This window comes from Bombyx mandarina, chromosome A1, assembly GCF_030267445.1.
Source record: "Bombyx mandarina strain Sakado chromosome A1, ASM3026744v2".
NCBI lineage: Eukaryota > Metazoa > Arthropoda > Insecta > Lepidoptera > Bombycidae > Bombyx > Bombyx mandarina.
Genome location: NC_143234.1, coordinates 10255106 through 10281026, shown reverse-complemented (window position 1 = coordinate 10281026; position 25921 = coordinate 10255106). Strand labels below are relative to the sequence as shown.

Below are 25921 nucleotides of genomic sequence, written 5' to 3'. Positions count from 1 at the left end.
TTCAATATTACAAACATACACTCCAATTTTATTTATATGTATAGATTAATGTTTCAAAAGATTACCTTCAACTTGAGTTATTCGTTAAAAATAAAATAAAGTGAACTAGGAGAAATGTTCGCGGAGCAACGATCGTGTACCATCAAATATTAATGTTCACGAAACTGATCAAAGGAATAACGCTCCTTTGTTATCATTAATTCCTTTGAAAAAATATGAGGGAAAATTAATTGAGTTCTCAGTAAAAAACGGGCAATTTATTAAGTATTCAATTAAATTAAGATGTTTTGCACCAGCAGTTCGTTACGAGGGTCGAAGCGAACCTGCCGGCGCCCTGGGGCGAGATGAGAACGCGAAGTAGTTAAATGCGACTCGGAATCACTGGTTCTTGGATTATAGTTTCTTCGGAAAAATAGTACATTTCAATTTATGAAACATGATTTGTGGCACTAAAAGATATATCTTATATAATGGGTAATGGGACTGGGTCTCATCACTAAACGCAATTTCTCTACCAGACCACGTTTAGGGCATGACTCGTAGATTAAGTATGAGAGCTTATTCTGATTTATAATAAGGCGATTACATGCAGCAGAGATGCGAATGTTGCGATGGATATTGTGTGGAGTAACGAGAATTTATAGAATATGGAATAAATATGTTAGAGGAAGTCTGAAAGTGGCACCTGTGACAGAGAAGCTGAGAAGTGCGCGTTTGGGATGGTATGGACATGTGATGAGACGAAATTAAAATGAGATTGGTAAGAGAATGTTAACTATGAATGTGGAAGGATATAGAGGAAGAGGTAGACCTAAGAAGAAATGGATGGATTGCGTGAAAGACGATATGGGTAAGAGAGGAGTGAGGGAAGAAATGGTATATGATAGAGGAGTATGGAGGGAGAAAAGATGTTGCGCCGATGATGATGATGATTTATAATTTTGTGATATTGATATTCGTCAACGTTCGGAAGGTCGTAATAGCATCTTTTACCGATTAGTGTACACGCCTGGCCTTAGTTCAAGAATTAGCAATCACATGGCAACCTCGGACTACCCGATAAACCGGTCTGAGGGGTAGGGTAGTTGCATAGCAGTGAGACGTATCTATGTGCGCCTCATACCTCAAGGTGGGTGGCGGCAGGTACTATCACCAGGTGCGTCTGGGCTTGTCTAAAAAACAAACAGTTCAAATAATAAAAGATGCTCGGACTGATGCTACATTCATCTCGTTCTATAATATTCGTTATACCTATATTAAGTCGTCGTCGTCTAAATGATAAGACGTGTGCATTCGTATCTAGTGATGCAATGGTGATCAAACCCCGCAGGTGAGTACCAATTTTTCTAATGAAATACGTACTTAACATATGTTCACGATTGACTCCAAGTTTAAGGAACAACATCGTGTAATTAAAATCAAAACACGCAAAAATAAAGTTTGCGTAATTACTGGTGGTAGGACCTCTTGTGAGTCCGCACGGGTAGGTACCACCACCCTGCCTTGAAGCAGTAATGCGTTTCGGTTTGAAGGGTGGGGCCGCCGTTGTAACTACACTGAGACCTTAGAGCTCATATTTCATAGTGGGTGGCGGCATTTACGTTGTAGATGTCTATGGGCTCCAGTAACCACTTAACACCAGATGGGCTGTGAGCTCGTCTAGCCATCTAAGCAATAAAAAAAGAAGAAAAAAAAAATTACAAACGCACATTCTAAGAATGACCTGGTCTTGTTTTGTAAATTCAAGGTATTTGCTTCCGATCATTATTACACTTGGAGGTAGCACGGCGCTGGAGCATTGGCGCACCTAAAAACCTCTATCACAAAGTAAATCCCAGTTCAAATGGATTTCGTTAATGAGTGAGGTGATCCCGCGGGAATCGATCCCGGAGCACCGGTTCTCGCTAATGACATTCACTCGAAGCAAGAGGACGCAATGCAATTTAGGTCAGAGGAGAGCTACTCATTCAATAGCTTATGAGGACGTTTCTCGGCATCAGAACCATAAAGTGGGATCTACATGTTGCTAAATGCATTTTGTACGGATTAATGGAGGGGGACTGGTTGACAGATATCTTCGCGTTTGGTTTTTTTTTATTTTTTTTATTGCCTAGATAGGAGGACGAGCTCACAGCCCACCTGGTGTTAAGTGGTTCCTGGAGCCCTTAGACATCTATAACGTAAATGCGCCACTCACCTTGAGATATAAGTTCTAAGGTCTCAGTATGGTTACAACGGCTGCCCCACCCTTCAAACCGAAACGCATCACTGCTTCACGGCAGAAATAGGCAGAGTTGTGGTACCTACCCGTGCGGACTCACAAGAGGTACTTCCACCAGTAATTACGCAAATTATAATTCGCGGATTTGATTTTTATTACACGATGTTATTCCTTCACCGTGGAATTCAATCATGAACTTGTACGTATTTCATTAGGTACGATATGAACAACATTAATACATGTAATATATGAGATATACATGGCTCCAAAAAATAATTATGCTAGGGACAAGTACTTATACTTTCTTTGATCAATGAACAATGTTTTTCAGTTTATTTTTGACTAGTAACTTACTCCATTTTCAGCCTCGAGAATGGTTAAATTATATATGGACACTGCAGACAACAACGGTTATTATATCTGGTGACACACGTCGATAACATCACCCACCGCAATGTACACATACGTACTTAATTGCACGTAATTTTATGTACACACATACTATAATTGAATATGCAATTTCGAAAAGGGCACATCTCTGAAAATGTAAAATGTTCAGGAAATGAAAAAAAAACTGATTATTTTCTAAAGCAGTGTAAAATTTGAAATATTAACTTTTGAGATATATTTAAGTGTTAATTATCAATTGAAAATTACTGAAATTATTATAAAATGGGCGTAGGTAAACCTCAAAACTACATGTATATGAAAAAAAACGTTTATAACAAAATATGCGACATGTGCCCTTTTCGAAATTGCATATTCAATTATAATAAATAAGCTATTTGAGTTTAGTTTTATCGACTTCCGAAACGAGGAATGAATGCATTCAAAAACCACTCCAACTATCACAAAAGTTAATCCACTAGTTCCGCAATAATCCGTAGAAATACTTTCATACTAAAAACCGCATCGTTTTCCTTCGCAAAAGTATGAATAACATTCGGCGACATATTCGTAAATGCAAAACGCTTTTCGAATTCAATTCCGGTTCCACAATAAAGAATTGACGGAGACCCTAATCCCGGAGCATGCAGCTAGCGATAATGCGATCCCGTGGGATTTAGCCCGGGATATATGTTGACATCACTAAAATGCTAAAAATTATTTATGCTTAAAGGTGGATGGATAGTTGTATGCAACAATCATTCAAAACTGGCAACGTTGATTTATGTTCGCTATCTAATGTGAAGGAGTTTCAAACACAATTGTCGTCTTTGTCATTATCAGTGTCGATCCATTGTTGAACGGCGGCAGTTCGCGAACACTTCACCTTACAAATACAGTACCACTTCAGATACCCTGAAATAAATACTTTACGTGTCCCGTTTCAAATCAAAACCATGACACAGCTTGTGGTATTAGCAGCAGATACCAGCCGCTCTACTCATCTTTGACCAATAAATGACGATTATTGTTGAAATAATTCTAAGGAATGCAATTAATAATTCGAATATTGTTTCAGGTAAGCATTCACCGTCTGTAAAGTAAGTTTTGACTGACATCGAACAACACATCCTGGTCTTCTTCGCTAACAAGGCTGGTTGTGAATTACAGGTAAGTATCACCCTGGTAAGAATGCGACTGGGGGCTGGCTAATTGGACTCAACTACAGGATACCACCCACCCAATGACCCCACTATATGTGGTGTTGATCATTCTATTCACCTCTGGTCAAAATAACATGGTACCACCACCAAACGTATTTGCAGAGATGGCATCAGCATTTCACAGCGGTTGGTCAAATCAACTGAGAGCCCTCGGGCTGGTCTTACATGATAACTTCTTTATATTATAGATGATTAATGAGAACGATATAATTATTTCAATGAATTTCAACTATTGGAAATCGTCGTGGCCTAAAGGATAAGACTTTCGGTGCATTCGTATCTAGCGATGCACCGGTGTTCGAATCCCGCAGGTGGGTACCAATTTTTCTAATGAAATACGTACTCAACAAATGTTCACGATTGACTTCCACGGTGAAGAAATAACATCGTGCAATAAAAATCAAACCCGCAAAATTATAATATGCATAATTAATGGTGGAAGGACCTCTTGTGAGTCCGTATGGGTAGGTACTACCACCCTGCGTATTTCTGCCGTGAAGCAGTAATGCGTTTGGGCTTACAGGGTACAGAGGCAGCCGTTGTAACTATACTGAAAGCTTAGAACTTATATCTCATAGGTGGGTGGCGGCATTTACGTGCTGTAGATGCATATGGGCTCCGGTAACCACTTAACACCAGGTGGGCTGTAATCGTCTAAGCAATAAAAAATAAAAAAGTTCAAGAAAATGTATGCATGCCTATATGTACATACATATATATGTGTATATCCGGCCCGCGCACCCAAGCCTCGCCGACGACGGGGCAGTGTACCGCAACCTACCTACCATATTGACACTTCGACTTTTTTTAGTCAGTATCTGCATTCACGTTTAGTTATCATCGGGCTTCGGTAACAGTTGACCATCAGATGGGCCGTGAACACACATAGTAAATAATCGCTCAATATCATCAAACACTATCGCTAACATAATCACTATTTACCACAAATATTGAAACAGTAAGTACAGTCACAGACCACAACTAGTATGTAATCGGTACGTATAACTTGTACAAAAGAAATAAAAGCATATTTCCAGATGTGTTCGGAAAAAAGCAATAAGCTTAGCGAACCGATAGAATCCGTTGAACTCGCGACCTCAAGTTATTGGGGAAACTACTGCGCGGTGGTTACACACGAGATGTAACCAAGAAATTATTTTATTGGTCGATCGTTTGCAACGCGCAGTGGAGGGCTTGTGTGTTGTAAAATAGAAATAAATAAGATAGAGCGGTAACTGTAATTTTTAGCATGAATATAAAATTCAATGTTAAACAAATAATAAAGTAGTCAGACTGTTCATATGGAGTTTATGCACGCCAATATCCCGAATGGCTTAACCAAATCGATTGTAGTCATCGACCTTAGACTAAACGTCAACTTGGGTTCAATTAAAACTACATTTTATAATAATAATTTATTCTTGCGTTTTTGTTTTAATTACCTTGTTTACCGCATATAACCTGGAATCCTCTTATCGTGAAAAAGAAAACCCAAGTCCAACAAAGTGCCAGATCTCAAGAAAATATTAATCCGTTCTGTCTGAAACGAAACGATAATCTTGGGACTTAGGTCCTAGGTTTACTACCAGTGGCTTACTTTATAAAAAAATCGAAAATAAACTACGTGATGCTAAGTGCTATCACTTATGCTCGTGTTTGGCAAATAGCTTTAGAATTTTGTTTTTTAATTAGTAGTCGATAAGCAGATGAGCTCACCGACTTATAAGCGCGTACCGGAGTTCATGGACACTCGTTTGGCAGCGAAGGGCATCTCTGGTTTCCGTTACAAAGTCTGCGAGAACAGAGCAAGTAGTGGATTTACAGTTATAAGAAGTCGGAATTCTATTAATTGATTTCATATCTTTTACAATTTGATTTTAATATTAATTCTTAAATGTTACGGTCGCGAGGACTAAACCGGTCTTTGCGATAAAATTATTACGTGTTGCAGTTAATGCGTTTGCAATTATTTCAAACACTTGAGGGATGGTTCGGTGTATTATAATAATCGTAAGGTTAATTTGTAGGGTGCCAGATTTATTAGTACTAAATGAAGATCTCAAAATATCAAGACGTCATCCATAGTCTTCATTACTGCATTATCGCGTACTGCTCTAGGGGCTTAAAGTCTTCGCTGGCCATGTGGGTGGCGTTGTGAGCAGTACGATAGCCCCATAACTTCATGGCCTCTTTACATGCCGTCTGTATTTGGTCAGCATATTGAAATGTCAAAGTATTCTTCCAGCGATAAGGCACTTCACGGGATACTCTGAAAGTAGAGGTGACTCCACTCACTTCAGTATTAGTGTGGGAGTCTATATACTCATCGATCGCTTGTGTCCGTCCTAGTCTTAAGAACTGCAGCAATTTTTGCGTTGTACTGTTCGGGTTTAGTGCAAACTCTTCAAAGCGCAACACAAAAAGCTTATCAGGATAAAGTTTGAGAAAACGACCTGCAGCCTCATAATCACGCATCATGCCTTCACAAAGAATCTCGGGATTAGAACAATCCGGAGCAGCGCGACAGAAGCCACGCTGCAGTCTGGACGCCATCACTCCGCGAGGATCGCGCGTTAAAAACACTACTTTTACATTAAGCTCAGTATCGGTCAATATTTCTTGAACAAACTGCAACCGAAGGCGAACAATTTTCATGCTTTGAAATGGAAACAATCTACAATACCTGGTCATGAAGTCAGGGTCAGAACACAGTTCCTTATTGTGTTCGCAATAGTCCCATAATCTGGTATTGTGACTGAATTGAAAATCATGGCCTCTTCCATAATCGAAGTAGTCATCCATCCCTCGAAAGTCACACTTGAGCAAACTTTTCATGGAGCTTAAGGCTGCTTTTACTTGCGCAGACTCCTTTAGTTGTACATGTCCATATTTTAGTAAAGGCTGAAAATGATAGTAATTCCCAGGCATCGCGTTGAGCACCTCGCCGAGGAATGTGGTGCCTGATCTCCAAGAGGATATGATGATATTCCTCAGGGGACGACCGCCGGTTTCCATCACTAAGTCTTCCAACCTTTGAACATCGGAATGAGTGAAGTTGTAGTTCCTCAACTCCAATTTAATTTTGGTTCGAATTCTTTCTAATATTTGTTCGATGCTCGGCGCCCCATCCGCAGGATTCGTCCATAGCGGCTGCGAAGAACCATCCTTTCCACGTTGTACTTTTAAAAAAATCCGACCATTTTTTTGGACCTCAAACATCGGACAGTTAACTGTATTTCGGCTACCAATAAGAATCAAAAGAGCACTGATACTGAATGCGAAACATATTGAATAAAATTTAAGTGGTCGCAACAACATGCTATGGTTTCAGTGACGAAAATTGAAATACGAATTACCAAGTGTTGACGCATCGCCGCCGCCGCATGCATATAATAAAAGGCGAGGAGAGCGCGGGAAGTCGGGCCACAACTGATAGTGTACGTAAAGAGAAGTGCTCTTAACAATATCGATATATTGTTTCTTTTTTTTTTATTGCTTAGATGGGTGGACGAGCTCACAGCCCACCTGGTGTTAAGTGGTTACTGAAGCCCATAGACATCTACAACGTAAATGTGCCACCCACCTTGAGACTTAAGCTCCAAGGTCTCAGTATAGTTACAACGGCTGCCCCGCCTTATAAACCGAAACGCATTACTGCTTCACGGTAGAAATAGGCGGGGTGGTGGTACCCACCGACGCGGACTCACAAGAGGTCCTACCAAGAGGGTCACGTGCTATTCCGATTATCGTTTGGCTGTAGGTGCGATGGTGTAGTCACCACTCTCCGGCCATATTTGTTTTCACTGTCCGTTGTCTCATAGTCTGTGTCTAATAAATTACTAGACGTGCCCCGCGGCTTTACCAGCGTTAATCTTGTATTTCAGAAAGATGAAGCGTGTTGCGTTTTCCCTGGATAAAGAGACGCTCGTGCCACGCCCTGGTCTATAAATTAGCAGTTCTGTAGCGACGGTTACCATGGCAACTGTTCCTATGAGTGTGCGTTGCTGTTATGTATACAAAGAGAGATGAAAAATCCATTCTGAATAAGATTTAAAAACAGTTTGTGAGCGTCAACATCGCTAGTATCGATGCCAATTCTAACAGGCAGATAGTGTTTTGCTAGTGGTAGCGTCTTGCAAGGCTGCAGGGGCATGACCACTCTGCATATGCTTGCCGCAAAACAGTAGCTGGACTAGCTGGTTCCGGTTTCAAAGGTGGGGCAGCTGATGTACCTACTGTAGAACTGAGGCCATGAGCTCGTGCATGCGTCTGGGCAATGAATAAAAGCCTCGGGATGTCTCGCGATTAATTGCGATTTAAACCACATTTTTGAATTTACAGGAGAGCCATTTAAATTAAAAAATTGGAAAAAAATCTCAACACAAAAACTCTTTCAGCCATTTGAACGGAATCAAATTAATTTAAGTTCAATTAAAAACACTGTGTTGTTGATGCTAATACCAAATAAAACGGACCTTTAATTACAAAGATGTGAAATGTCTGAAACCAAAAAGCTTTTCACCCCGCGATAGGTACATGCCTACTATATGAACTTAATATATTAGTTATATTAATTGAAAATTCAGTATTTACCAAAGATCATCTTAAAGTTAAGTACTCTGTGCGAATCTTGTGTCAATAAGTAAAGTGCTACTACAATATATTCTTGATTAATAGCAATACCTTATGGAAATTGTTAATTTTTTTTTTGCAAATTTATTTCGATGAAGGTGCCACTGAGAGTCACTGCATCTAAGCCGTAATGGTTAAAACATTTTAATAAAGAAAATTTTGTTTTCTCAAAGCCGTTTGTTTGTCATGAACATTTCTAAATGAAATTCTTCACGCCTATCCTTCCCTTCACGTTTGGAAACCTTATCTTTTTACATTCTCTTGAAGGCGAGATTTTGAGTCGAATATAATCTCGAGGAAGGCCGTCGGTAAATTTTCATTTTATATCGCCCAACCTCGCTGATCCTAACTTTTGAGCCCTTCGAACTCACCTAATATTCAATTACACTAATTAATTTCTTGGTATAATAACTTTTATTCGTCATGCTCTAAACGATAAGTTCCCCGGTGAACCGCATTGAGTGATGCGACCGCCCCCGTGTTCAAAATCCGAAGGATTAACTCGTTTTTTTAAAGCAAATACATACTTAGCACGTGTTCACGGAGTACATCCACCCATGTAATTGCTTTTCAAAGGCTGTATTGTAAGCCCGCACGACTGGGCACCACCATCCTGTTAATATCCGCCGCAAAACAATACGACTGCTTACGTCATTACCTTAACCCGCAGACACAGCCCACTGAGTTTCTCGCCGGATCTTCTCAGTGGATCGCGTTTCCGATCCGGTGGTAGATTCTGTGAAGCACGGCTCTTGCTAGGGTTCGTGTTAGCAACGTCATCAGGTTTGAGCCCCATGAGCTCACCTACTAGTTAAGGCGACGCTGATATAGCCTCTCAAGGCTATCAGCTTAGGTAGGAAAAAAAAAGAAAAATATCATTACGCCGCGCCGTCTGAGGCTGATCTAGATGGTGCCGCCAACTCGTACCCCGTTGGATCAGAACCGGCGTAAAGTCTTCCAACGCCGTTCTTTCATGAGACGCGTATAGAGCAACTTGACAGTCGTCACCTTGGATCTCTCGCGTTGATTCCCAAACCGGCATTAACTTAGGGATCCACGAGGACTATTCTGGGTTCCTGGCGTAATTCATCTGAAGATGAAGAAAAAATAACCATACTATTCTATCATCTCTCTCTCATCATCTCTCATCTCTATTCTGTAACTATACTTGAGACCTTAGAACTTATATCTCAAGGTGGATGGCTACGTTGTAGATGTCTATGGGCTCCAGTAACCACTTAACACCAGGTGGGCTGTGAGCTCGTCCACCCATCTAAGCAATATAAAAATCTCTTGACATATCGGCTTCGCAGTTTCTTAGCAAATAAAAATCTTAAACCTCCCCGTTAGTGAATGTTAGATATCGTTGAAGCACAGGTCATTGACTTGCTCTAACTAAACTCGACTTAATCTCGCTGATTTTCGTTGCATTAACACATCCACATCAATATTTAGCTCGGGATTACCGCACGACACTGATGTTAATGTATTAGATGCAACATCTGTGTATATACTCTACTATGTCAACATAATGTCTAGCTTACATTTCATTACTTGAAGACCGTTAAGACTGAGACATGTCCATTATAAACCACATTAGATTGATGAGCCACTTCTGCGCTGAAGAAATGACATTACACATGAAACAAATCCTATTCGTACACTCTTGACAGAGTGGTCGTGGTCACGCATCAGTCGGATCCTGCGATACCGATGCTCTCGCGATGCGACGCCATGTGGCACGGTGTTTCGCAGAGTGAGAGCAATCGTTTATGTTGGAGTGAGTCACAGATTTTATGATAGAGCAAGAGCCCGCGACAGCCAGACCTTCGTTATTTTATAAAAGCTGAAAGTTTCTCTGTGTATGTCTCCAACACAGGTAAGAACGACCCGCGATTATAGAGTTCCGATTGTGGTTACTTGGGCAGGTAACAGGCAGTAAAGGTATATAAAATAGTCCCTTAAATTCGTTAAAGTATAAAGGTTTTTTTTTTTAATATTTACTCCAGAATATCTTTAGAAATCATGATATCCGTTGCCGGACACTTTTTGCAGTTGTTACCCCCTGCCAGACACCCTTAAACTTTAATAAATTTTAATTATACTTTCGTTATACTATAAAAGCTAAATTTTATATATGTTACTTAGGGACTTATAAAAATATGTTACCCCAAGAGCCGGACAGTTTTAATGGTTCTTACATCTTGCCAGACACATTGAGAGCCCGCTGTAGGTGCGAGCGCGAGGTAGCAACTGTTCAAGCGGGTGTGAGCGAGATAGAGTGCTTAGTCTATTGTGATCTTTTACTGCACATCAGCTGTCGTTTATAGGATTTATCCGTTCTAAGCAGTGATATCGAGGCGCTACTCGGCATGGGAAGCTCTGTCATTCTGGCGGGCGACCTAAATTGTAAACACATCAGGTGGAACTCACACACCACAACCCCTAATGGCAGGCGGCTCGACGCGTTAGTCGATGATCTCGCCTTCGATATCATCGCTCCGCTAACCCCGACTCACTACCCGCTAAATATCGCGCATCGCCCGGATATACTCGACATAGCGTTATTAAAAAACGTAACTCTGCGCTTACACTCGATCGAAGTAGTTTTAGAGTTAGATTCAGACCACCGCCCCGTCATTATGAAGCTCAGTCGCGCTCCCGATTCCGTTCCCGTCACGAGGACTGTAGTGGATTGGCACACGCTGGGCATTAGCCTGGCTGAATCTGATCCACCATCGCTCCCGTTTAGCCCGGACTCTACCCCGTCTCCTCAGGATACCGCTGAAGCCATAGACATCGTAATGTCACACATCACCTCGACATTAGATAGGTCATCGAAGCAAGTTGTGGCGGAGGACTTCCTTCACCGCTTCAAATTGCCCGACGATATTAGGGAACTCCTTAGAGCTAAGAACGCTTCGATCCGCGCCTACGATAGGTATCCTACAGTGGAAAATCGTACTCGAATGCGTGCCCTACAACGCGACGTAAAGTCTCGCATCGCCGAAGTCCGAGATGCCAGATGGTCTGATTTCTTAGAAGGACTCGCGCCCTCTCAAAGGTCTTACTACCGCTTAGCTCGTACTCTCAAATCGGATACGGTAGTAGCTATGCCCCCCCTCGTAGGCCCCTCAGGCCGACTCGACTGAATAAGGCGATCAGTTCAATATCGACGACAATGAGGAAAATTATAAGAACGATTAAATATTTTTCTTTGACATGTAATATTTTGTTTGTACTTTATAATATTAAAATAACCTTTTTTATTTTCTATAATATTGCTATGAACGTAATAAAATATTTTTTTTATTGGATATCTTAAAAGATCACAATAGACTAAGCACTCTATCTCGCTCACACCCGCTTGAACAGTTGCTACCTCGCGCTCGCACCTACAGCGGGCTCTCAATGTGTCTGGCAAGATGTAAGAACCATTAAAACTGTCCGGCTCTTGGGGTAACATATTTTTATAAGTCCCTAAGTAACATATATAAAATTTAGCTTTTATAGTATAACGAAAGTATAATTAAAATTTATTAAAGTTTAAGGGTGTCTGGCAGGGGGTAACAACTGGAAAAAGTGTCCGGCAACGGATATCATGATTTCTAAAGATATTCTGGAGTAAATATTAAAAAAAAAAACCTTTATACTTTAACGAATTTAAGGTACTATTTTATATACCTTTACTGCCTGTTACCTGCCCAAGTAACCACAATCGGAACTCTATAATCGCGGGTCGTTCTTACCTGTGTTGGAGACATACACAGAGAAACTTTCAGCTTTTATAAAATAACGAAGGTCTGGCTGTCGCGGGCTCTTGGGCTATGAGGTCGGTCCATCGTGTTGGAGATCGTCCGCGGACACATAAAATTCAAACTAGCAAAACCTAATCCATACATTAGCCCGTTGAGTTTCTCGTCGAATTTTCTCAGCGGGTTACGATTGCAATCCTATAGTAGATGCACTCGCGAAGCAGCTGCCTTTGAGCTGCTACGTCTCCTTCGGGAAATGAAGGGGATTCCGAATTTAAAAAAAAATTATAGCTTGTCTAATAAAGACTTCGATGTTCACGACAGGCGGGCGCCTGAAGGAAAGAAAATACCTTTGAAGACGCTGAATTGCAGCAATTGCTTGGCGTTGGGAATGATTCAAAAGTTAGGAACTTGGGTTCCTTATGAGTTTAAGCCATGAAACGTTGAGCGTCATTTTTTCGCCTGTGGATAACTGATCCAGTGGTACAAAAGGAAAAAGCACACAGGCTGTTTGATCAGTCCCGCTTACATACAGACATCGAAGAATGTCCGTATTCGTGGATAGCCTAAAAAAACGAACCCAAGTCAAGATATTCGAACTCTGACAGAGAGATGGGAATAAGTCGTGACTGATATGGGCAATACTTGAAATAATTCATTTGTAAGCATTTTTTCACAACACAGTTGCATCAATAAAACAGAGAACTTAATTTCGGGCCCCATGTTGTAGATTTGTGTGATAATGCTACATCTAGATCTATTTACAAAACACAAGAGCACATGTTATAATTAAGGCTAGATTAATGAATGTTTCAGCTGTAGGTACGTGTGGATTTGTATTTTAATTTACACGATACTAAGTGCTATCTCCAGTTCTACGTGTAACCAACTAAATGCTAATATCCAATTTATATGTATCTAATGCTATACTGAAAACTATTCAAACTATGAACGAATTTAAATTAAAAGTTTTCTCAAGTAAATTGATGAGTTTATTTTTCGTTTACCATTAACTACTTAGTAAAACCGCCTGATATATTTTTGTGACCGTTGCTGCATTTATACCCTATTGTGTCTGTAAGCGTAGAAGGTTTCAATCTAATTAAATTTTTTTATTATGTTATATCATTGAATTGTGTTACATTTTGCGTAACGCCATCAGATAACATTAGGAGCTAGTGCCGGGTTGTCGGAGCCACCACCGAGCCCCCGTGTAGTCCACTACCTAGCCCGCTAATGTTGGGAACTTATATTTAGATTAACTGTTAATTATAACATTTGAGTCGTCTATTATCAAAGGTGGCAATCTGTGCATTTGGACAAAAAAAATTTATTGATATGTCAATACAGATTGATTTGAATATAATCGTCTCTTTCAAAGAATACGGTTCAAAACCTGCATTAAATAAAGGTTAATAGTTAACCTGTTATTTATCTAAGATGTCGTTCCGAAGAGTTTTGTGACTGCCAATGGAATACAAAGTCAATAATTCGTTTTTCTGATTTACCAATCATTGTCCAAAAGTCAGATTGCCGGCTTTGATAATAGTCGACTCATTTGTCCTTAAGCAGCATGCGCGAATTTTTAAGAGTTCGCAAGTTCGAAGTTGCGCACTGTTTACAGTTCTTCTAACAGTAAATGTCTTCTCTAAGCAGAGTATTTATATAGCTTTGTCGGTATTCGAGGGTGGCAGTGACCACATTCCACCAGATGAACTGCATGCTCGCCTGTTTGCTACAGTAGTTTTTTTTGTTTTCTTACTAATCGACATCTGTATCATTTGGTACAAGCAGACGAGCTTGCTTATGCCTGGTATGGAGCATTCCTCGGGAGCCCACGGCCACCAATACATCTACGAACTCTTTGTTAAAGAGCCGTGAACATTCACGATCATATAACAAATTTCCCAAAGACAAAAATTAACGCAATTAATACAAGCTTTAGCAATCTTCAGAGAAATGAATATCGGCGTTGTCAAACCAAAATCTGCTACGTGCTCTTTTTGAGATTTTTACTTTTTGACTTTTCGTATAGTTCACAGCCCGATCTACCGTATAAAAAAAGAACTGTTATGTATCTATAGCTTTATATTTATCTATAGCTTTCATTTGATACAGTTTTTAAAAATTTACCTTCATATAAAATTTTACACGACAATGTTTTTACTCGTTAATTCAAAATAGAGTTTTTGGACATTTAATATAAAGACGCTTCTGTTGACTTTCAGTCAATTGTGGTCGTTTGATACTAGCATTGGAGATTTGCAGGAATCTATCGAGACTGTTTCATTCAAAAAGCACTCTTAAATGAGTCCTGCAACATACTCCATTCTATTAAAATGGATAAGCTTTTTTACGTATTATTATTGTTAGGGGCAAACGAGAGTTTGTGATTCTTCTTCTTGTAGGTACGAGAGCCCAGGGACATCTAGAGGCCACACACGATAGGTACAGCTTTGCGCTGCTTGCCACTACCACCAGTCAGGACGCAAATTTAGAGGTTTTTAAACCAACCTTTTTTATTGTATCACGTATATCATCCGCGGTTGTAGGTAAGAATTCGCTTAGAAACAATTCTAACCAATGGAGCATACACAATTATGTGCTATGTGATTACCCACTATAAAATTCCTAAATTATTTCGGACCGGCATTGCTTCTTAAGGTCCCCGCTTCAGAGGAATCCCATAAATTGGTAATGCAAAGTAAAACCGTAATCAGTACCTACGTCCGGCCATTTACTTCCGAAATTTATTTTTGTTTCATTCTTTATTGTGTGGTGCAATCTGTAAGCGATAACGTGTGATACAATACTCTTCACATGTCTACTGAAGAAGTCTCTGTCGAGAGAGAACTATCTTTAGCTGTAGGATAACTAGCATTAAAACGTTCAAGAAGTATTTTTATTACGAGTGATATCTCCGACACCTCAGGGTAATAGTACCTAGTCGTTAAATGAAGACAGCAAAACATTGCGATCGCACAAAAAGCTTTTTCCTAATTAATTTTACTTAATTTTAACTATAAAATTTCAACGATACAGTTCTAGGTATAGTTTTAATTAAAAACCCTATTCAAATAAAATCAAATCACACCAAAAAATTGTTATTCAACATATACCTAGTCAGGTCATAAGTATTGTCACACAGTAAAAACTTTTCTTTTAGAATGCTGGCCACAAAAAAGTTTATTGAATTCGAATTTCGAATTGTTCATGAAAATAAAAATGTACACTTTTAGAATTTTACTCATTTTTAAATATGGAGTGGACGCTTAAAGAAGACCGAGTTGCAGCTATTGCGTTGCATCGTTGCGGTTACGCGCCAATTCAAATTTTTAACATACTGAAAAATTTGAATATAACCAAAAGATTCCTTTATTGTACCATCAAACGATACAATGAAGACTCTAGTGTAGATGACAGGTCAAGAAGTGGTCGCCCTCGGTCTGTTAGGACTCCAGCAGTGATAAAAGCTGTGAAGGCGCGAATTCAAAGAAATCCCAAACGTAAGCAGAAACTGTTGGCCCTTCAGATGGGGTTAAGCAGAACCACGGTGAAAAGGGTGTTAAATGAAGACTTAGGGCTTCGGGCATATCGAAGAAAAACAGGACATCGTTTGAATGCTCGTCTAATGGACCTGAGACTGAAGAGATGCCGCGCTTTGTTGAAGCGGTACGGGGGAAAAAATATCGGGAAATTCTTTTTTCGGATGAAAAAATTTTTACCGTAGAAGAGAGCTACAACAAACAAAATAATAAGGTGTACGCACACAGTAGTGAAGCAGCGAGCAACCGTATTCCGCGTGTCCAATGAGGTCATTTTCAATCCTCGCTCATGGTATGGTTGGGAGTTTCTTATTGGGGCTTAACAGAGGTAAATTTTTGTGAGAAAGGTGTAAAAACGAATGTAGTTGTGTATCAAAATACGGTCCTGACGAACCTTGTGGAACCTGTTTCTCATACCATATTCAATAACAGGCACTGGGTATTCCAACAAGATTCGGCACCAGCTCATAGAGCGAAGGGCACACAAGACTGGCTGGCGGCGCGTGAAATCGACTACATCCGGCACGAAGACTGGCCCTCCTCCAGTCCAGATTTGAATCAATTAGATTACAAAATATGGCAACACTTGGAGGAAAAGGCGTGCTCAAAGCCTCATCCCAATTTGGAGTCACTCAAGACATCCTTGATTAAGGCAGCCGCGCAGATTGAAGGCCTGTATTCAAAATCACGGAGGTCATTTTGAATAAACTTTAGTGTCATAAGAATAGTATGTTTTGTTAAGTTCATTTTGGTATATGAATGGTTACATAATGAATAAACTTGTTTCAATTATTTTACATTAAACATGTGACAGAATTTATGACCTGATTAAGTTTGAAAGTACATACTTGTTGAACATCAAAAAGAACTATCACCAATTCACAAAAACTAGCCTCCATCTCACATTTAAAGATGCTTTAATACATTTTAAAGTAAATTTAATACATTTAGTTTTTTTACTATTCAAAAATAGATTATTGATATGGAACCAATGAACCACACACGAAATCGCATCATTCACTTCGTCATAGACTTGCAATTGTCGTTTAATTTTAAATAATAAACTGTTTGCTCTATAGTTAGATGTATGTTGGACACACTAAGTCGGCAGATAATGACGCGAATTAATATTACAGAGATATTGAACATTTCCTGTAATGGTAATTAGTCAATTTAATGTTCGAACTTCCATCTCTTTATTGTTTATTTGATTATTGAAAAATCTTAGGAACTGTCTCGCCTGATCCTATGATTTGAATTAAAAAACAAAACAGGGCGTAGTGTAGCATTGTTTTCGTACACTCGTTCCGATAAATTTTGAACCCTCCCCTGTATTAGGGTCCTTCCGGCCCCCGGCTGATTGGACCCCACGGGCCACTCGCACTGGCTCGCAAATAAAATTATTATTGTTTTCTTCTTTACTTATAACACGTGCTCAGGTTTGTTTATTGAGATGTTTAGGTAGCCTGAAACTGTCTTCTATTAACGTAGGATCCAAATCTCAAGAACACGCCATAGTATTGCATTATTTGGGCCAATTAAGCCCTCATGACCTATGCAAGCATAATATTCGCTCCCACGGCCCTCAGACGCATTATCTCTCTCCAGGTGATTTAATCCTGTTTTTGCAGCCGAACCGTTGGAACCGTTATCTTAAAAAAGCGTCAGACCACTACTTGAATAAAACGACGCGACAGGACAATCCTCTCATCGTGGCCGCCGCTAATTACATATCTGACCCAGGCGACGGAGCAACGCAAACTTGCCGTCGCAGAACATATCTTATCCCGAATCCACTCCCGGTGCTTTTAGGCTCTTCAAACACCGGTTACGGTTCCGATCAAGAGTTTGATGTGCGAACTAGTCCATAGGTGACTATGGGCTAGTTCGCACTGAGTTTCTCGCCGGATCTTCTCATTGGGTGGCGGTTCTATCCCGGTGGTAGATTCAGCGAAACACTGCTCTAGCTACAACTAATGTTAGCATAGCAATTCTCTCAGGTTGAGCCCGTGAGTTCACCTACCGGTCCGTGAATAGTTGGAATAACCACTTAGGTACCAACGATTAGGTGGAGAATTTTTTTAGGCCTGATGTTAGCTGTCAATAGACATCGCCACGTGATTATGCCACAGAGAGAATGATAATCATTCATTATCCTGCCCTTCTCCCAGTCACCTGGGGTCGGCGCAACATGTTTTTTCCTTCCATACTCTTCTATCATATACCATTTCTTACCCATATCGTCTTTCACACAATCTATCCATTTCTTCTTAGGTCTACCTCTTCTTTTATATCCTTCCACATTCATAGTTAACACTCTCTTACCAACCTCATTTTCATTTCGTCTCATCACATGTCCATACCATCCCAAAGGCGCACTCCTCAGCTTCTCTGTCACAGGTGCCACTTTCAGACTTCCTCTAACATATTCATTCCGTATTCTATCCATTCTCGTTACTCCACACATCCATCGCAACATTCGCATCTCTGCTGCATGCAATCGCCTTTCATCCGCCACTTTTGTTGTCCAACAAGCTGATCCATACGAGATAGAGAATGATAATATTAACACTAAAAATAAATGTATAAATGCAAGTCGAGAAATAGTAATTAGTATGTTTCGTAATGATACCCTGGCTCCCGATTATCGTGCTGTAGGAACCAGGCTCAATAATCCCTGCACCGACGAGGATATCAAAGGATTTGGCTCTGTAGTTTCGGTCTAGAATCCTCCTCCTTCAGTCTTTACAATACTACCACTCTATCTCTGAGGTTGTCTTAAAAGACCAGAAAGGGATTCATAAGAGAATAGGTAGCAGCGTTCTCTGTGTAGTAGACCAACGCTTAGCATTGCGATTTATTGGTGGTAGGACGTATTGCAAGTTCGCGCAGATAAATACAGGTTTTTTTATTCCTTAGATGGGTGGACGAGCTTACAGCCCGCCTGGTGTTAAGTGGTTACTGGAGCCCATAGACATCTACAACGTAAATGCGCCACCCACCTTGAGATATAAGTTCCAAGGTATCAGTATAGTTACAACGGCTGCCCCACCCTTCAAACCGAAACACATAACTGCTTCACGGCAGAAATAGGCAGGGTGGTGGTACCTACCCGTGCGGACTCACAAGAGGTTCTACCACCAGTAAAAGTGTCCTGTCTGCCTTGAAACTAGCGCACTCTTTGATTTGAAGAGTGGGACAGCCGTTTTACAATGAAATGAAGTTTTCAACCTAATATCTCGAAGTGTGTGGCGACTCGTGCTCTGGGCTCCGTTAACCACTTAAGACCAGGTGTGAAACCGTGTGCTAGTTTACCCACCTACACAATAAAAATATATTCATCTTTCGGCTCGATCATGGACGTAATATATTTTCCTAAATGAAGCTACTTCGAGACGGTTCACTGGGTAACATCCCAGAGGAAATCTAAGCCTTTGGAATACAGATTAATCAGACAACGTACTGAATATTAACTAGGTCAGACTTAAGTATTACCTACGTCTAGGTTTCGGCCTAATTCGAACTGAAATAGAATAAAATAGTACATAAGTTTCAAAGTTTACCGTAATATCGTCAAATTACTTCCTTCAGCAAAGAAGCCAGATTTAAATTTATAAAACTGAAGTTGAAGTTTATAGGAGATAGAATTGAGATCATTTTCAAAGATCAATTTCTTACGCAGAGTGTGCATTACCTTATTCCCTGGCACAATATTTGGCTTGAGCGAGCACTTCTTGTGGCACAAGCTATGACTTTAGAGCGGTTGGTAAAATTTTGACATCAATGAACTGAGCACTCGTAAATATAAAGTGAATGAGCAGAAGCTAGGATGTATGAAATAGGTTTGAATAGTTTTTAGAAAATAATTTTGTTTATTGTTACATAATTATTTGAATAGTTAACTCTTGAAACAGTTAATCTACAAATGGGACAAAAAGGTGGGTCACGCCTTTTTTCTTCTATTTGTAGATCGACTGTTTAAAGAGTTGATATCCTTAGACCGGTTTTATATGTCTTCACCCGATACAATAGGGTACCCAGTATCTATCACTTTAAAATTTTATATTTGAATGTTTGAAAAGTAGATATCCAAACACACGTGACGCGTTGTATGACATAGTTTTAATAGTCTGAATGATGTTTTCTCTGTGAATGTAGTATGGACCAGGTAGTAGAAGTGACGCATGCACTTATATTGAAGTGTCTCATCCATTTTTTAGCAACCTGTCCATGATTCTGCGAAGCACGACTCTTGCTAGGGTTCGTGTTAGTGACGTCGTCTGGTTTGAGCTCCGTGAGCTCACCTACTAGTTATTGTTACGCTGAAATAGCCTCTCAAGGCTATCAGCATAGGTAGGGAAAAAAAAGTTCATGATAACGCTGAAAATGTAACCGCTAAAAGCTGATTACTTGTACTAGTATTTCTATAGCGAGAGTAAAGTGGCTTAGTCAAAATGGTAGTTGCATTGGATCGTGTGTACGGTACCCGTAGCTCCCCGACGTGCGACAGTGTCTCGAGACGGCTCGCCTTCTCAAACTGTTTATAAAAGCATTCGCTGATTTAACTGTACGAAGTCCATTTGCTCGTCGATGAAGACGTCTCGGGGGCCATATTTCACGAAAATTCGAACCGCAAAACTCTTATAAAACTATTTTAAAATTGTATTTTTTTTTATTGTCCTTGATGGCAGACGAGCATACGGCTCGCCTGATGGTGAGTGGTTACCGTCGTCCATGGACTTCAACAATGCCAGGGGCAGAGCCAAGCCGCTGCCTACCGCAAAATGTATGTTCTAAATTAAAATATTTGAGCATTCCGTGTGATTTAACCGAGTCGCACTCCTGATTATATCTTCTCAGTTGTATGCACTCTTGGCAGAGTGGTCGTGGTCATCAGGCCGGGTGGTGGTGCACTTCATCAGACGTCGCCATTCCTCGATGATTGGTTAGTTAAATAGTTCTGTCTCCAAACAAATTTATGTAAGTATCAATGGACAGCTTTTTCGATATCACCAATTGATCGCAACTACGCTTCGCTTCGTCTTCTTCTGCACATACAAACAAATATCTTACTACTGGTATTGTAATACAAATAAACCCATTCCAATACCATACGGCATACCGTGTTCGCCGAGATTGATCTCGTGAATACTGCAGGGTACCACCCCCCATTTAGTCGGAATGCATGGTATCTTCGTCACGATAATGGGCAGGAAGGTGGTAATAAATCATGTTTTGATTTGATTTTTGCCTTAAATATCCTCACTTTTCGATTAATATGAGATGAAAATGTATTCTATCCTAAGATCCACGTAGCACGCATGTATAATGTCTCTTGAAATATAACGATATAATGAAGGCTTAGCATGTGACAATCAACGTCGTACAACTTTTGAATAATGCACAAGAATTGTTTCTTCTTCGAAGTGTTAAGAAGAATGACTACTCTGCCAGCAAAATGTAAAAGACACCATCCGGGCTTAGTACACAATCAGAGCAGTCAAAATGAAACCCGAAACTTGTCCATGAGGAAACAAAAATAACTTCAGTCGAATTTAAAACTAAATGATACGAAGTTGTTACTTTGAGAAGAAAACTCTCGCTTTGTTCAAGTCGGATAAAGAGAATAAAGTAAGAGAGCTATTAAGTCTCGGCCGGTCTCAAAGTGATCTGACTCTACTAACAATTCTCATCGGAAGCTATCCAGAAAACAACTTGACTTCGAGTATCGATTATCATTTAAATTATCATTTATATTTTTTAAATTGTTTGCAAATATGACTTTTATGATGATGAACTCACGGGCCACGATTGTTAAGTGCTTACCGGAGCCCATGGTCACTTACAACGTAAATGCCGGCACCCACCTTGAGACATGAGTTCTAAGGTCTCATTTTTACAGTAAAACGGCTGCCCCGCCCTTCAAACCGAAACGCATTACTGCTTCACGGCAGAAAGAAGCAGAATGGCGGTGTCCACACACATCTAAGCAATAAAAAAAAATAAAAAAAAAAAAAAAAAAACCTACACACGCGAACTCAGAAGGGGTCCTACCACCAATAATTACACAAATTATAATATTGCAGGTTTAATTTTTATTACATGATGTTATTCCTTCACTGTGGAAGTCAATCGTGAATTTGTTAATTACGTATTTCATTGCAAAAATTGGTACTTGACAGCAGGATTCGAACACCGGTGCATCGCTTCATACGAATGCACCGGACGTCTTATCCTTTAGGCCACGACGACTTTTTCGATATTTTTTTTAAATTGCTTGGATGTGCGAACGCCCTCACCGTATCTGGTATTAAGTTGTTACCGAAGCATAAGTGCATCACAACACAAATGCCGCCCGCTCACCTCCGGACATTAAGTCAAAGTCTCTCTTGTCGGGCTGGCTCGGCTTCAAACCGGACACACGACAGTAGCGAAACCTTCTTAAACCCCTTACAGATGTACGTCTGTGTCTTCTTAGTGTCATTTGCAAGGGTGCTAAAGAAGTTTTTACTTCAGTGACCGTTAGATGATTTACAGATGAAAATCATTCAATATACAGTTTTTAATTAATATTTATAGAATACCTTAGGGCTACGTTTTGTTTTAAAAAGGTCCTTTTTTGTCTAGAAATCTGGTAGCTATCATCGTCAGAGTTGCCGCGGGACATTTAAACGCTACAGACATGACCTCTCATTACGTGCAGAAATGTTTCGTTTTCTAATAAAAACCATTTTATTGTTCATTTATATTGTTCGCTAACGAAGGACATGGTATCACTATTGTTATTTTACTTTGATTCCAATTGTAACAAAGATGTTGATCGATTTCAGCTATGAAGCTATTCAGCAATTATTCACGAACTATCCAGAGTAAGCGTAAACAGAGGTAACTGTTTTATTTCCAATTTAATTAAATCTGTCTGTGATCTACCAACACAACTTGGAGGTCATGGAATAAATTAAACTCCCATCAAAGTAAACGTGTGCCCACAAGACACGAATCGTAAATATTAGACTGTGCAGTATTATTATTTTTTTCTTTTTATTGATGCACAAAACAAATTACAACCAAAGAAATTATTAGTTTAAATGCTTAACATAACAATCTGGATTGCAATTCAAAACAGGTGCATACAGAAAAAAAAATTTACAACTGAACAGATGCCTAAATACCATGTATACATACTTTCCATAGATTATACACTTAATTTAATACTCACATACGCTCACACTCTCACACACACACACAACCGCACGCACACACACTCACACATATATGTAAGTTACTATCTGATTATTATTACTAAAATGATAATTTTCTAACATGAACTACGTTATGTCGCGTGAGTTAACATCGAGAAACAGTAGTAGTGTCGGGCGAGTGAAATAATTATGATCTGAGCGCGGCGTGAAGGATGCCTAATGGGATTGGCTGAATCTTACGTAACTATTTCCATTTTGTAGTTCACAATATAATTGCAATAACAATAAAACATTTTATGATTCAGACCCTAATCATCATTTGCAATAAGAACGAGATTTGCTTGTTTTATACTACATGAATCCGTTCATGACAGGTTTCTTTTTTTTTTTGAGATTTCTTTGTTATGTTTGGATTCCCGAGTGACCAATCAGTGTGCCTCTTAGGAGAGGTCGCAGGTTTGATTCTGAGCCTGTATCACAGAGCTTTTTAAACGACAGCCAAGTCGCTACAATTAAAACTTCTCGTCAATCAACCGCATGATGCTGGACCCTTCAAATTCTCAGTTTTAACTAAGTCAGCTAAAAGTTGGGTGCTTACATAGACCACGGACAAACAAACAATAGTGTATTTTAAAATGAAACCGATAAAAAAGCAAACCGAACAAAAAAATAGCATTTCGTATTTGAATAAAACAAAAATTAGATCTTTTTTTTGCTTAAATTCTTTTGAATCAAAGAAAAGTTAATTATGACTGTCCTCAGAGACTGGTGTTTGAAGTAATAAAAGCATATTTTTTTGGAGTTTTCCAGAATTGTGAACGTGTTTTCGAAATATAAAATTTTATTCGGTGTTAATAACAGATATAATGCCGGCGACATACCGAGTTTTAATTTGTCTATTTGTGCCGCCATTAAAGCATTACCAATTTGAGATTACAGTCTCCGGCACGGAACTTAGCAAGCACCACGTCGACGTTCGCTCCCGATTACACTTGCGTGTACTAAAGTTGTACCCTTTGTTTATGTTGAGTTTTTGTTACGAGTTGGTATTATTGTTATTGCTTTAAATTTGATTGCAATGCCAGGACCAAATACCATTTTACGCAGACACACCAGGAAAATGGTTTATGCTGTGTACTGTCGCAATTATGCGGGAAGGTAAAAAAAATGAGGCTGACTATATCCAAAGTGACCATATAGTCGATTCAGTCACTGAACGATTTATTATTTACGCCAGTGACGACAGCGACGAGAGTTATGTCGAGGATGAGGAGCCAACTCCTTCCACCAGCTCAGGTGCTACCATAAATTTAGTGCTACACTATTAAAAAATGATAGTGACGACGGCGACACATAATTTTTAATATTAAGTATATTTATTAAATAAACTTCTTAACTTTTAATTGTATTTTATTTATAACACCTAATACACTTCACGAATTCGTCTCTATTCTTTAACTTTCTTCTAAACAGACATTGTTAAAATAAATTATGGCAGTAACCGTAGAATAATGCGGGCAATAAAAGTGACCAGTTTTTGTTGCATTAAGTGCACTATGTGCGACCTAACCCCCACTACGTCAAAACCTTGCCAACTTACGTGCCGGCGAGTATACGTTAATACAGGCATGTGTTTCTCCTCACGCTTCAAGTTGCCGACGTTATCAAGGAGCACCGGTGCAGTGGTGACCACCTAATAGCGAATGGGTCGTGGGATTGTCTGCTGCAATATTGTGTAGTGTTGGACTCTGGATTTGATCTAGACTACATCTGTTTCTGTCGTTATACGGGAACATTTATGTGTGGAAAATGTGTAACGTGATTACATATTCTTGGCAATCGTCCGATCAGCGGGTACTCGGCTTGCAATTTATCGCGAGGAGGGACCGTAATTTTAAGGTAAAAAAAATGGCGAATTTCACATTCTGCGAGTTAATCGATTCCCGATGCGATCGAGATGTCAAGATTGGGGAGGGCTCGTGTTACAGGGGATATTCAGACGGAATCACTCACACGGTCGTGTCGGTTCGTAACTTTAATACCTTATTTTATATAGTGCGACATTAAAAATACAGTTTAGTTGTACCGGGATACAGTTTTATACAATAATGTTATTAATTGTTAACATATCTTATATGCCATGCATATTAATAATATGCATATTAACATCCTTGGTATTACTTGACTTAGACATTAAGATTATTAATCATTTTAAGTGAAATTTAATATTTTTAAGTAAAATCCCGAGAACTTGGAAAAGTTAATAGTTGTAAGTCAAGTGGAAGGAAAGAGAAGTCGAGGAAGATTGCCAACCAGGTGGACGGACATTGTCAAGGAGGCCACAAACACCAGCGTCCCGGGCGCCATTAAGCAGGCCGAATACAGGCAACATTGGAGGAAGCTAGTGCAAAAACTGGACCAAGGTGGTCACGACCCTCAGTAATGAGGAAACGACAAAGAAGAAGAAGAAGAAGTGAAATTTCTGTGATTGGTCGATCAATTACGCCAATAATTGATTACCATGTAAATTTTAAAAGACCACTATCACAGTGAACCATAATTTTGTTCGTAATATTAACAGTTCGTAACGGTGTAAGCGTCGAAGCAAACGTCAGCTTTACAATTCCTTATGTTGGAAGTTTTTTTACGTGGACGTCTCCATGTTTACGACTCACGATACTTTCCAGAACTCGTTTGCATATCGATTAAAAACATCGATATTATACTTTTACGGAGCTTGTTAATGTTTTGTTTCAATAAAAAATCGATTCTGTACCAAGATTAAAATTTTTTAAGGTTAAAATTGATTGTTAAAACTGATAATATTCTGCTGATGCTGATTTTTTTAAAGAAACACGACGGCTTGTCTTTAACTTTCGCGCCAGCAATTCGGTATGCTCAGTAATGTTGATTGTTATCGGACTTCTTTCTTATACATAGAAATTCTTGAATCATA

At 39.5% G+C, this 25921-nt stretch overlaps 2 protein-coding genes across 2 annotated transcripts in view; one reads left to right on the top strand and one right to left on the bottom strand.

Annotated features, from left to right (window-relative positions):
* Nucleotides 1-25921, top strand: part of LOC114253462 (uncharacterized) — a 562226-nt gene that overhangs the window by 111987 nt on the left and 424318 nt on the right. The window lies entirely within an intron of this gene.
* Nucleotides 5742-7408, bottom strand: LOC149499516 (carbohydrate sulfotransferase 5). Its single transcript, XM_089739705.1, has one exon. The coding sequence runs from the start codon at nucleotides 7147-7149 to the stop codon at nucleotides 5923-5925; it is 1227 nt and encodes a 408-aa protein (XP_089595831.1). The 5' UTR covers nucleotides 7150-7408; the 3' UTR covers nucleotides 5742-5922.

Bases quoted from the DNA above. Each gene is read 5' to 3' on its own strand.
- LOC149499516 (XM_089739705.1), bottom strand. From the start codon at position 7,149: ATGTTGTTGCGACCACTTAAATTTTATTCAATATGTTTCGCATTCAGT.